The following is a 13,161-nucleotide window of genomic DNA, read 5'->3' on the forward strand; positions in this document are numbered from 1 at the left end:
TTGATATCATGTGGATATTCCTGGATGAAAGGGCCGCTTAGCATTTCTTTTTTCTCAAGCGGCAATGACTGGACAAAGCCCCAAATGACAAAGTTTTTATGTTAATGAAACATAATTAAAGCTGAAAAGCTGCCTCTATTAGAATCAGTTTTGGTGAGTTTGAGAGCATTAGTATGCATTGTCTGTTCAACTCGCTTTCTTTTACAAGCAAAAGACGACTATACTTAGAATTCCACCAACTTTTCATTGAATAAAGACCAGCAAACCAATATAAAACTACGGAAATGGACTCTCATCATCTGAACTAGAATCATACATCTGTCGGTCTAAAATTGCTGGAAATAGTCGCTGCCGGATATCAGGTGATGGCTGATGGTTTTCTCGGGACGGTGATGCGGTTGGCGTCTCTGTTCTGGAAGTCTTAACTGTCTTCGTCGCCGAGCCTCTCACTTCTTTGCAGGCCTTATCCAACATTATCAAGAAATCACGTACAATCACAAAGAGCCGTAATCCTTCTGATTTCCCTGCGCTTCCATGGAAGTAAGCTGCCGTGCTTTCCACCAAAGCCATTATCCTCTTTTCTTCCCCCAATATCCGTGCGACATCACCTTCTATACACTCGACAAAACTGGTGAGTGAGTCACAGAATTTGCTTTCTTCCTGCATGCTATTCATCTCAGTGTTGAGGAACTGTTTAGTCTTTGCAAGTGAGCGCTCCAGCTTCGCTACCGAAGCCGATAAACCATCAGCATCAATTACGGCAGCTTTTTTCACGTCTTCGAGTTCGTTGCTGACTCCAGAAACCACCTGCAGCCCAAGAGCACGATAATGTTCTGCTGAATCATGGTTTGAATCATCCACGAGATCTTCCGACTTAACACTAGATATGCTTTGGCTCGTGCTTGCAGAACGAGCAGCCCGAATTCCTTCAGAACGGATGATCTCCTGAACGACAAAATGCAAAAGGGTGGTTTTCCCATCCTTTCCTCTGACATCAGACAATTTCAAAAGTGTGTCAAGCCTAAATGCCTGCGCACCACCTCTATACGTCCCATCATTCATGCGGTTACCGGTTTTGAGGACTGCTTCTAAGAGTTTAAGAAACAGTCTGCTATCTCTGAGTTTACCACAGGCGACCTGCCATTAAGAGAGGTGAATTTTGGTTATGGAATGGCAATGATCAATCTATAAATCTCTGTGCAGAACTGTATACGAACTAGAATTAGGTTTGCCCTCAATTTCCCATATTGCACCTTGCCAACTCGAGTTAAGCAGAGAATCATGTGTAAATCAAAGAAACCGAAGTGCAACAAACACCCAGTCTGAACAAAGTAGTAATTATTTACCTCTAGAGTTGCCAAGGATTCTTTGATACTGGATACTTCTTCCTGAGCAGAGTTCATAAAAAGTAGTGTTTCCACTCGCTGGAGAGCATATGGTATGTCAACCAAGACCTTCAAAAACCTCTCTGCAGGGCCAAGTTGAGACATTTCGCCACTAAACAATCGAAGTTTCAGTTCCTCTTCTGTTGTTGGAGCCATTTTTAGAATAGTCTGGAGAAGCTCCACTGGAAGCTGGGTACCTGTATCATAACAAGCATAAGAGTCAGACGCCACCTTTACAAGTAATTAAGAATGCAATATCCATGAAAAGTTGAGAACTCAATGTCTCTGACCTTAATATAAAAGCAGTGAATTGGTCTACATAACAACTTGAGGATGGCAACTCATCCTTTCTAGTCATTGTTTGGTTAATGACTCCCAAGGCATATACAGGATTCAACATCTGGATTGTACCTCACACTTGTTGTCTTGCAGACAACAGCCAATAGTCTCAGGGCACAAAGAAAATTAATAGTTTTTAATAGGCCACCAACCTCCAGATCATGAAACCCAGGCCGTGAGCTATTGAAGCATAGGCTTCACAAAGTTGGTCTCCATGTCATGGTCTCAATTACACACAGGGATGTCATGTTGCTTAGTTATCAGATTCTACAAAGTACGTACTAGGATCTATCAAGTGGTTACTTGAAGAAGATCAACATAAAAGAGAGGAGGCTCTACATGAAGAGGCAAATGATCAATACTTGTCACTATTATGATCTAATTTCCAGTTCCAATTTCAATACATTAAGCAGTAGTTTAGGACATGAGAAAAGCATGGGAAATTCTGCGTTATTTAGCATGGTGTGAAAAGAATATTCTTTTAGGCTATCATAATAAAATAGGTTATTTGACACACTGCCTGAGAAAAGCACGACTAAAATGCACAGGTTCAACGACATGGATGCTCATCCAGATATCGAGGTTACCTTCTCGAAGGGCATCGCAGACTTCCTCTGTTGTCACATTAAGTGCTCGTAGTAGAATTGAGAGGTTCTGCGCTTTTTTCGTATCAATAATTTGAATATACTGAGGAGTTTCCAGGGATAATGGTTCTTTTTTACGGTCAGTTTTGTTCTTATCCACGGTGCTATATCCAAATAATGACTCCATCATCTCCTCATTGAACCTGTGAAAAATATCATGACAATGACCATTAAAATAGTTAGTTCTTAATTGACAAAGTCAATTTCAAATCATACTCAGTTGACTAAGTCAACCTAAGATAGATCCTAGACTTACTGGAAGGACCCAGATTTGATATCATGCCAGACCATTGTCTGATCAGAATTTGCTAGGACCTTATCCCAAAAAAATGGCTTCAACTTGGTTTTGGGGGCTTCAGATTCTGCATTGGGGTCATCCCGCTGGTTTGGTCTAAGAGGTGAAGCTCCTTTAGAAGGTAGTGGTGGAGGGCGAGCACCCTTTGGAGGTGGTGGAGGCCGAGGATGGAGAAGAGGTGGCGGTGGGGGTCCAGGAGGTGGTGGCGCTGATTTTCCAGGAGGTGGCTTCAATGGAGCAAGCGGTACTACTCCATTTGATTCCAGGGAGGATACTTCAGGCTGCGATGAATCATGATGTTCGGATACTATGGAAAGATGACTCACAAATGATGGGGTCTTTCCACTATTAGAACTCGGTTGTTTACCGCTTGAATTTCCAATGCTATAGGATTTTTGGGAAGAACCTGATAAAGTTCACATATTGTCAGATCAGACATCAGAAATTTAGAATGATCACATGCCAATGATAGAAGTGACATCTAATAAACAAATACCAGTGGAGTAATCACTCAAGCTCAAGTTTAGAAGAGGTCTATCATCTTTTTGTCCTGCTCTGGGATCAACTTTCTTGTTCCTGCCCTTGGAACAGCATAATAATAAGATTAGCGCAACAACCAAAAATGTCGCAGCTGCTGTACACCCAGCAGCTATTGCGCTTTTCATCCACTGGTGATCGTTTTGTTAGGTGAATGGCTTGGAGCAATATGTGCCCTGATGGGTATAATTTCATTACTTGGCGGTTGCTCCGGTGACTCACTCGTATCTGGTGGTGAAGATGGCTCCTCTGGTGGCTCCACGGGCGCCTGTGGTTTTGGGGATGGAGAAATGGTTGGAGCAAGATCAGATGGAGCTGGACTGGGACTTGGAGATTCTGTTGCAGAATATGGAGAAGGGCTTATTCCTACATTTTGGTTCGGAGATGGAGCCGGAGCAGGACTTGGCACAATATTTTTATGTTGAGATGTTGATGGAGCTGATGCTAGTATATCCGGCGATGTTATCCGGTGATGTGACCTGCTTACCAGATTTCTCCGAGGAATATTTGGCCAATAGAAAAGAAACTCCATGCACTCCTTGGACCAGTTCCTCGAGTTCGGCTCCCCATTGGAAGTGCGTGCTCTGAGATTCTTCTCTCTTAAGCAATCCAGGAGCATGCGTTTCACATTGGGCGGCAGAATTCCTGAGGCTTTGTCCATGTTTCCTTTGATTGATCTAAGGCCCTTGATCGCCTCCTGAAGTACGTTTATGTCAAAATCTTGAATCACCTCTGCCCTGGCCGTCAGTTCATTCTCGCAGTAAATCCATGCTTGCTCTGTCTGTTATCATATAATGCATTCGAATTTTAGGGGGGTTCTTGATCTCAAAAAGCAAATGAGTGGGGCTGTCAAGTCAAATGTGTGTAAGGACCATCATTGTTCCTTAGATATCCAGCTACTAAGTTTCCAAAAAGGGTTCAATCATCTAATCAAAGTGATATTTCCTTTCAAGAATATGCAGCACAGGCTGATTGCAATGTCTACCTCAAGCCATGAGAGACTTAAAACATCAAAATGGAGCACCATCAAACGCGCAGGAAATTGAAGAGTCTTACAGAAGGAAAACATCAGAGGCAAATTGGTCTCAGTTGAAATGAATTCTCAGATTTTTCTCTCTAAAGTTACCATTTCATTTTTTCCCCAGGAACATCTCAGTTAATTCACATCCTGAAAATTTATGCATTACGAAGCACCCGGTGAATCAATTATTTTCCTCTTATATGTCTTTGTTTTCATGTTTTTCTTTTGCGGGGCCCTCAAATTTGTCTTATTATCAAAGAATACTACGCAATGGATAGGCCATCCGATCATCTATCTTGGCAAGTACAGATTCTTTAGAAAGAGCTTTTCTTTTTCCAGGAGCTTTTTCAACGAAAGAGAAACCAGCTAAACGGACTCCAACCGGGAAACACATACATAAGCTCCAGAGGAGGCAAAAGAACTTGTTAAATTTCGAAAAGAAAAGAACACACGTGAGAAATCCTCGTACCTCGGGGAAGCTCGTCGGCAGCGGCGGCGAGACTCCTCCATTTCCGAGAAGTTCGTGCGCAGCTTTTCTCTTGCCTTCCGAGCTCCCAGTGGCCAGCGCACAGAGCAAAATCACCAAAACGACCGACCCGCTTTTGAGTCTCATATCTATTCCTTCTCACGTTTCCATTCTCTCGCTCCTTTTCTCATCTCATCCAATTTGAATTTTCCCACAACGTTGTCTCGATGGCCATTCAAGAAGGCGGGAGGTAAAAAAAGAATCACCCTAGCCACGCAAAACCCAACTGGCCTCTTATCTCCTCCTCCTTCCTCCTCCTCCTCCTCTCCTCCTCCTGCCGTTCATCGACCCACAACGGGTTGCGGCGCGTCCCCTTTACGTCGATTCACTCAGGATCAAGATTGGGACCGTCCCAACGACGCAAAAAAGAACCAAGAACACACGAAATCTTGGATGAACACGGGAAATGTGGATCCAACGAGCCTCACAAAAGAAGGGATCCGCCGACGGGGGGGACGTGTCAAAACTCGACCTTTGCCGGAAATTCAAGAAACTCGAGGGCGAAAGAAAGATGGGTTGCTGGCGTGCCGATCACAGAAGCGCGTTCGCAAGACGATCTCGAGCCTTCTCTCTATCGACGACGAGCTTTTTCCTCCACCGTTTTTTGCATGTCTTTCTTCTTTTGTTTTTTCTCTCTCTCGAATGCAAGAGGAAAGAGAAGGAACGACGCCTCCCGCACGAGGAGGGATACGACGTGGCGAGAACGAAGCTGGGGAACGCCCATAATCTTTGGGGGTCGTACTCGCCATCCGCCCCTCGCCTTGGCGTTTAATTACGCTTGGACCAAGCCCAGATGGAATTTCGGATTCTCCAGAAATTTGTTCAAGGCTTTTCTTATCTCTCCGGAACGTCCGGTCTTATGAACCTAACCCCGTCTCATCTTCTGATTCCTTTGACCGAAAACCCAAAAAAAAAAAAAAAAAATATCTTTTGGTTTCGATCCATTTCAACACATTGGCCAAGATAATCTCAACAAAACACAAGTGAGCTCGAGCTAATCTAGGCATCCATCGTTTTGAGGGTCTAAATTGTTATTTAAATCCCATCGGATCAAACATGATAACTCCAGATAAGTATCCCAAGGTCACGTGTGTTAAATGGGTTAATAAAAATAGAAGGATCGCATTTGGAGGAAGTTTGAAGAGATTCTGATCATTTTTACCCGTATTCGTACAAACTCGGAAATTACCATTTCGAGATTTTTTCTAAGTCCTAATACTTTTGTTTTGTTTTTTTTTTTTTTTTTTGACAATTACCAATTATCAACACATTTGCTCCTTCACAACACACATCACAAGTTGGCCCTTTTGGGTACACTAATAAATAGTAATTAATTCCGCTCCCCCTTCCTAACGGGCAAGATGCGCTAATTAATCCCATTTATTATGAAAAGAATTGCCAAGAATAATCGTTGTTATATAAAATTAAACCCAACGCATCAAGGAAGGGGATGTAGCTCAGATGGTAGAGCGCTCGCTTAGCATGCGAGAGGTACGGGGATCGATACCCCGCATCTCCATATTCATCTTTCCTGCTTTTCAGTTTTTATATTTTTGGATCTTTAGCTCTCTGATCTTGCATGCAAATTAGTTGCAGGAAAGCTTTGAGTAATGCTTGACCACATGGAGTTGGAAAAATCCGTTCTTGTGGAATTCCATGATCAGGGGCTACGCTTGTACCGTGAAATGTCTTTGAGGTTCGGTCGAAAGGCGGGTAAGTTCGCTTACCCTTTTGTCCTGAGGGCGTGCGGTGATCTGTCGTTTGTCGAAATCGGGAAAAGAGTTCGTGGCCAGATAGTGCTTAGCTGGTTGGAGTCCGATATTTATGTGGGTATTTCTTTGCTCGCCATGCATCTAAGGTTTGGGGATATTGAGGATGCTGCGAGGGTGGTGTTTGACAGAATGCGTGAAAGAGTCTTGACTTCTTGGAGTACGGTGATTTTTGGGTTATGCAATGACTGGCAAAGCGGAAGAGGTTTTGTTGGTTTTCCAAGATGGACAATTTCTTTTCTGCAATGATTTCTGCAATGATGGAAGAAGGTATTACTCCAGATGGGGGTCTATTTTCTTTGGTTTTGTCTGCATGGAGCCATGCAGTTTTAGTTGATGATGGCAAAGAAATATTTTAGGAAATGGAAAAGCAATACAAAGTCAAGCCTAGAGTTACACACTTTACACGTCTGGTGGATCTTCTTGGCCGGGTAGGGAAATTAGAGGAAGCATACAAACTGATCGAGACTCTGGAATTGGAAGCCTGCAGGTGGAATAGAAATATTGAGCTGGCTGAAATCTCCTGCTCAGAAATTGTTTTCTATTGATCCTGGTGATGTGGGTGGATATATGTCTTTCAAACATATATGCCACTGAGAGTAGATGGCATGATGTTGAAAGAGTAACTCATGATGAGAGGTCATGGTTTGAGAAAACGGACAGGATACAGTTTTACTGAAGTGGATAAGATGGTCCATCACTTCTTGGTTGGAGATAGGTCAAATGAACAGTCAGAACATATATATGCCAAGTTGAAGGAATTGAATGGTGAATTGAAGAAGGCTTAATATAAACCTCATACAGGTTCAGTGTTTTATGATGTGGAGGAAGAAGTCAGGGAGAAAATGTTCTGGTATCACAATGAAAAGTTGGCCATTGCTTTTGCTCTTATAAACACAGATCCAGGGACCATTATTAGGATAACCAAGAATTTTCGTGTTTGTGGGGATTGCCACACTATCAAAATTTATTTCAGAACTCATAGTTCATGAGATCATTACGTAGGATATTTGTAGTTCACCATTTTAAAGAAGGAAATTTTTCTTGTGGCAATTAATGGTGAGAAATAAGTTTAGACGCATTTATTTGTATAGGAGCAAAAAGTGGAGAGCAGCAGCGTTACTCCTACAGGATCTGATTTGCCATGAAAGGACGTTCTGTGATCTTTGGAGATTTCTGTGCCTCAGTGGGCATTATTGTACTGCTATTCACTCTGTCATTCTCGGGTCTCCTCACTTCAAAATAGAGGTGATTTTTTCTATGAATTTGTCGAAGAAATCAGCAAGTGCACCACCAACGCTCATGTCTGTCTCTTTATCCCATGGGAATGGCTTCATTGGTTCAGTTGCTTCTAGCAAATCTTCAATTGAAAGCTTTGGATTTGAACGCTCTAGTGGATCTAAACATTGGCCATACTTTCTTGAGTCCGCACAGTGGTCCTGGACCAAAAAAAGAGTGTTTGGACATCTCAATAAAGATTTGTACAGAGATTTCGTGAGGGTTTTCTTTACCTGATCGGCATGCATTTTTTTCACAAATGTCTTGAATATCTTGAAGTTGTTTCCGTTGAGTAAATTGTCTGATAAACGAAGGTATGTTATTCCATACATTTTCAGCTTTGGTGGGCCATCTCTATTGACCCCATTGGGCCTAGCATTTAGAAGTATCTGATTGTAGCCGGCTCGATCATATCTTGAAAGTGCATTCTCTCCTGCTACCTCAATTTTCTCTCTCCAACCTCCACTCAGAACCTGCAAAATATGAACCCCAAGTGGAGTCATTCTATTTGATTATCTTGCCCTAGCAATCATGATTTTCTTATAGTAAAAGTTCAATTCTGGTAGAGATCACAGATCTTCTATCCAGATATTTCAACTGGAGATAAATTTTTCCCTTCAATTTTTTTCAGTCATGATTGTTGCTATTCATTCACTAATTTTGATTCTATTGTTTTGAAGAATTGAAAGTTGTACCTGCTGTACAAGTTCCTCAGGCCCGCATTTGGCAGCAGCAGTCTGTTCAGAGTCTCGCATCTCAAGACATGTGAAATTAAAAATTGCATGATGCCTTGACAGCATCCTCGCAATAGGTCTGTAGCCATCTCTGTCATTAAGATTGTAGTATCCTGAAGTGAGCTCTGTAGCGTGACTATCATCTTTATACCACCAATGTATGCCAGCTACCTGATTCGTGATGACATTTGATTGATAAAGTTATGATTCTGAAAACACATAACAAGATACATGCTTTAGTTGCTTGCAATATAGGGAGTCACCTTGGCCGCTAGCTTGACTCTACAGCCAAGGAATACTTTGTTGGCTTCATCCATTATCTGATCACCATGGGTTATTAACTTGTTAGAGTACCAAGTCAAGAAGAACTTTCCTCTGTTGGTGAGGTATGTCCTGTTTGGACCGAAGAATTCTGTTGATTCAGGTGTGGCATTGTAACTTCCTGCATTATCTGGGAGTTCCCATTCGGGATGACCCACATTTATTGCAGCCTCCTTGAAATCTGCTTTGAGATACTTGTCGTAGCACTGAAATTAAAGTTTGTCATTTCTGTTATTACCCTGGTTAACGTCCAAGGGAATGTCATGCAGTTATGCAGACATTGTCTAAGGGTGACTGTTACCTGAAATTCCCCGATACCAGGAAAAACCCATCCTTGACTTTCGGGATAAGAGGGGTACCTCAGCTCCCCTGCAGGTCCTAAACCTACTTCAATGTCTATTATCAGTTCTGATTCCAGGAAATCTGACATGCTTTCCCTGAAGCTCTTCATGTAGTCACTATACATCTGAATACACAACAGGACATCATATTTAAAATGTGAAGCAGAAAATTTATCGCATAAATGGATAGAACAACTGAAAGAATTGTCTAATTTGGTTTTAATGTACTTACAACTGACTTAGTATCAAAAGATGATCACTATGCAAAATTGCAGCAGTCTAGCTGATATCATTTGTCTGTAATAATCAAGTCTAAATAATTTGATAGCATGAGTTAAAAATTCATGATCATGAGTGTGCATGCTATGTATATTCTAAAGATGACTTTTCCACTCAAAACATTTATTGCCTCTATTAGTAGCGTGTGCTTCAAACCTCTATTTCATTCTAATGGTGCTTAATATGAGGTAAACCCTATGTATTTTTGTCTAGAGTTTGTTGTGTTCATTCTAGGACAAATTCATTATTGCTCGGATAAACATATGGTGAGAGTATCAATTATCTTCCTCGCTTTAATACCTGTATATCAATTTGTATCTCACTTTTGAAAACCTACATGTTGCATCATGTGTTTTGTTACCATACTTCAAATTGGACCTCCCACTCATGATCCTTGTCCACTTATTTACCGAACTGCCATTTTCTTTCCATGTTGGCGTTATCACTCTTTTATAACCTTCTTCCAAAAGAAACCTTAACCCTAAATCCATTCCTCTTTCCTCCTCCTCAGTTGTTCATCGTGTCCCAACGGCTAATTCCCTAAAAACCACCCAACTTTAGGTTCAATCTCTGCCCCCAACTCTTTTTTGCCAAAAATAATTATTAAATTTCACTCTTATCCCAAATCTGCTCCTGTCCAAAAATCTCCCTAGTTTCTTCAAAATTATCAACATCATGAAGATGTTGTTCTATACGAAGGTGAGGGTGTTGATAAAGATGCAGATTCTGATAATGAATCTCTGATTGGCCCTGACTTTAAAAAAAGAAAAAGAAAAAGAAAAAAAGATTCGGGATAGAATTGGGATTGAATCTAAAGTTGGGGTTTGTTTAGGGAATTAATCTATGTTCCAACCCCTCTATCCCTCCTCACACTTGGCTTCCTAGCTTTGAGGCCATTGAAACCGACGTCAACATCAAATTGGAGGTTGTGGATGTTCTGATCTCTGTGACAGTCCAGATCAGTTGGGCCTGAAGTCGCTCTAGGCACGGAGCTCAGCATCACAGCCATGGCGGGCTTTGAACAGAGCTTGAGCCAGAGCTCCATAGCCATGGCAGCCAAGCTCTGGACAAAGCTTAAGTGTAAGCTCCATGGCTGAGCTCTTTTAGAGCTCTGTGAAAAAGGGAAGGGGAGGATCATGGTGGTCAGTGTGTGGTTGGTTGGTGCGGCATTGTCGAGCAGGGCATCAGTTGGTGGTGTGCAGCGCCAAATGTGCTTGGGTATGGTGGACCTTGGATTGGTTAGGTGGTGGTGGGTAGTTTTTGTGTGGTTTTCTGTTTGAAAGAGGAGCAAATGAGTCTTTTAAGCTTTAGATTTTGTCTTGAGGTGCAAATTGCAGGTTTTGAAAAGTGGGGATGCATATTGATATGGGTGAGGAAACTCAAGTTGGATTTTGAGATTTTCCTTAGTATATGATATCATGATTCTTATCTTACAGCCAACTCAACTATTTCAGTGGCTAGCTGTAGCTATGCAAGACTCAAATATGATAAAAATGAAGCTCATAATCACCTGCACAGCAGTTCTTCCATAAAAGAGAGGTTGGTTACTCACACCGATTGTGAGACATTCTCTGTTCCTGTTGCCATTTTTATTTGTGTAGAATATATCAGGGTCTTTTTCTCCAATGCCAAGTACCCATTGAGGAATTGGGATGTTTACCGCATCTCCGACATTCCCACCACATTGGTGGAACGACATTATAGCTTGTATCTTCAGATTGCATCGTTGAACAATCTGAAACAGGCTCCTATATGCAGTCCAGTCATACTGTTTAGGACCTTTGGATTCCACGATTCCCCACCAGACATCAACCATTATTCCATCAATGCCTGCTGCGCTCAGCTTCTTGAGCTGCTGCTCTATCCCATCTTCGTCCTTGAGAGTGTTATCAACTGTGACGACATCCAGCTGAAAGTAAGCATTGGTAGTAGAGTTAATTATTTGCCATCTTTAGTTGCATTTTGCGTTTTTCATTGGAAAAGATTTATTGGTACTTACAGGGAGCATTACATAGATTGGTACATAGTTTGCTAACATCTTCTCATCATATGCACGGGGAGATGTTTTAGCCTGCACATTGTAATGACAATTAGGTTTAGAGCGTCTCTTTTGATTAAAGTTTCTCTCCGCATTGCTTTCGGAATATCCAGAATGTGAGAGATGGGATATATGGAGGAAATAATCACGACAAGAAGTCGTATAGAGAGATGTTGGAATGGAAGATAAACTTTTCGGAAACAATTATGGTGCAATTACCGCCCCTGGAAATTGGAGAAAACAGGTACAAATGATACAACGTGGCTGCAGTCATTTGGGTCTGGAGTTTTGGACAGACGGACTATCTAGTGTTATTTCCGCATTCTGACAATGCTACATGAAAGTCCACGCTAAATTGCTAATCTTAATGGGATGCTTCAACTTTTGAAACCAGACATAACATTTAATTGAATCAAGGCTGAGCAAAGGGATCACTTGCCTCTGATTCCGTGGGCACCGCGGACGCCACTGCTTTGGGATTTTTGAATGCGCTGCCAGAGCTGAATGAGAGAGCTTTCCCATAACTAAGCCTCTCCACTTGCCTGGCTTCTTGTACCCTGTGATTGACCACTGTCAAATCCCAACCGAGTTCTCCGCGGAAGAACTTACATTTCAACCCCATTTCGGCAGGTGATGCAGAATTTAAGATGCTCATCATGTTGGCCGCGACTTCTCTCCTTCGTTGCCTTCGGCCTGTCAATGCTTTTGAATGGCAACTCCTTGTGTCTATCCGGGCTTGTATGTTTCCATACGAAGGATGTAATGAAGACCCTCATTCGCAAAGAAAAATCTAGTCTATTTTGTTTCTTGTGGAGATTTTTCTCATACGCTTGTGGTCGCATATAGGCTTTTTTCCATGATATGAAGGACACCTCCAGCAAGGAATGCAACGGGTGGTCGAGACTCTCTCATGGTATGAAGAGGCCAATGTCATGAACATCTCTCAATCATGAATGTTCATCTTCTGGTTATATATGTGCGTCGGCAATGGCTTTTCCAGTCACTGTCCACGCTTTTGCTCTTTCTTCCAGCCATTGTCCTTAACTTGTGCGTGGGGAAATCAGCAGCTTTATCCTTTTCCCTCCAAGAAGAAAAGTTAAGCAGGGATGCTAGAGGTTGATCATTGATTAGTAAGGTTTCAGGAGACCTCGCACCTGATTGAGGACCGTTGGTCTCCAACTCGACGATAGCTCTAGTCCCGCTATTTTCCTGACATGCCTATGTCAAGAGGGTCATGATAGCTTCTAGAATATTCAGTCAATATTCAATAACTATTTACCTCAGATTATTGGATAGCTTTTATTTATTTCTTCAGTAAATATTCTTATTACTTTTCGAGAGTGAGATATTGCTGTCCGAATTCTAAATTTAGTGTTTAAAAAACACATAAGCAAAAATGAAAATTTGCATATTAAATTAGGATAATGTATAAAAAAGGCTTATGAGAAATGCCAATTCTAATAATTGCAACGTATTGACAAAAAAAACCAATGCACTGTAAGAATGGTATCGAGTAGTCAATGGTTGTCGACGTACAATTGTTCCATCATGTATGAAGAAAATCAAATTGAGAGAAATAGTCAATATTATAATTGCTTATGAATAAGAGTATGCAATTAAAGATTGTGAGTGGGAGCCAAGAATTTTGGAGGCA

At 41.7% G+C, this 13,161-nt stretch overlaps 2 protein-coding genes, 1 long non-coding RNA gene and 1 other non-coding gene across 6 annotated transcripts; 2 read left to right on the forward strand and 2 right to left on the reverse strand.

The window, feature by feature from the left end:
- Positions 1–128: 128 nt before the first annotated feature.
- On the reverse strand, positions 129–5,420 carry LOC104439914 (formin-like protein 3). Its single transcript, XM_010052919.3, has 6 exons — positions 4,691–5,420; positions 3,160–3,981; positions 2,625–3,069; positions 2,312–2,511; positions 1,347–1,582; positions 129–1,137 (listed from the first exon to the last, which is right to left on the reverse strand). The coding sequence occupies exons 2-6, from the start codon at positions 3,326–3,328 to the stop codon at positions 277–279; spliced, it is 1,911 nt and encodes a 636-aa protein (XP_010051221.2). The 5' UTR covers positions 3,329–3,981; positions 4,691–5,420; the 3' UTR covers positions 129–276.
- A 637-nt stretch (positions 5,421–6,057) lies between these two features.
- Positions 6,058–8,744, forward strand: LOC120286654. Its single transcript, XR_005545319.1, has 2 exons — positions 6,058–6,238; positions 6,344–8,744. It is a non-coding gene; the product is annotated as an uncharacterized LOC120286654 (long non-coding RNA).
- TRNAA-AGC lies at positions 6,194–6,266 on the forward strand. Its single transcript has one exon. It is a non-coding gene; the product is annotated as a tRNA-Ala (tRNA).
- LOC104439904 (beta-amylase) lies at positions 7,577–12,473 on the reverse strand. 3 transcript variants are annotated; one of them, XM_018875289.2, is made up of 8 exons: positions 11,947–12,470; positions 11,469–11,540; positions 10,980–11,378; positions 9,151–9,315; positions 8,792–9,055; positions 8,490–8,699; positions 8,028–8,267; positions 7,577–7,955 (listed from the first exon to the last, which is right to left on the reverse strand). In XM_018875289.2, the coding sequence occupies exons 1-8, from the start codon at positions 12,163–12,165 to the stop codon at positions 7,749–7,751; spliced, it is 1,776 nt and encodes a 591-aa protein (XP_018730834.2). In that variant the 5' UTR covers positions 12,166–12,470; the 3' UTR covers positions 7,577–7,748. The 3 variants fall into 3 exon arrangements, with proteins under 3 accessions (XP_018730834.2, XP_039154947.1, XP_010051211.3); XM_039299013.1 differs by having other exon boundaries at positions 7,577–8,267; positions 11,022–11,378; positions 11,947–12,473; XM_010052909.3 differs by having other exon boundaries at positions 7,577–8,267; positions 11,947–12,473.
- Positions 12,474–13,161: the final 688 nt, after the last annotated feature.

This window comes from Eucalyptus grandis, chromosome 8 (assembly GCF_016545825.1).
Source record: "Eucalyptus grandis isolate ANBG69807.140 chromosome 8, ASM1654582v1, whole genome shotgun sequence".
NCBI classification, from domain to species: Eukaryota; Viridiplantae; Streptophyta; class Magnoliopsida; order Myrtales; family Myrtaceae; genus Eucalyptus; species Eucalyptus grandis.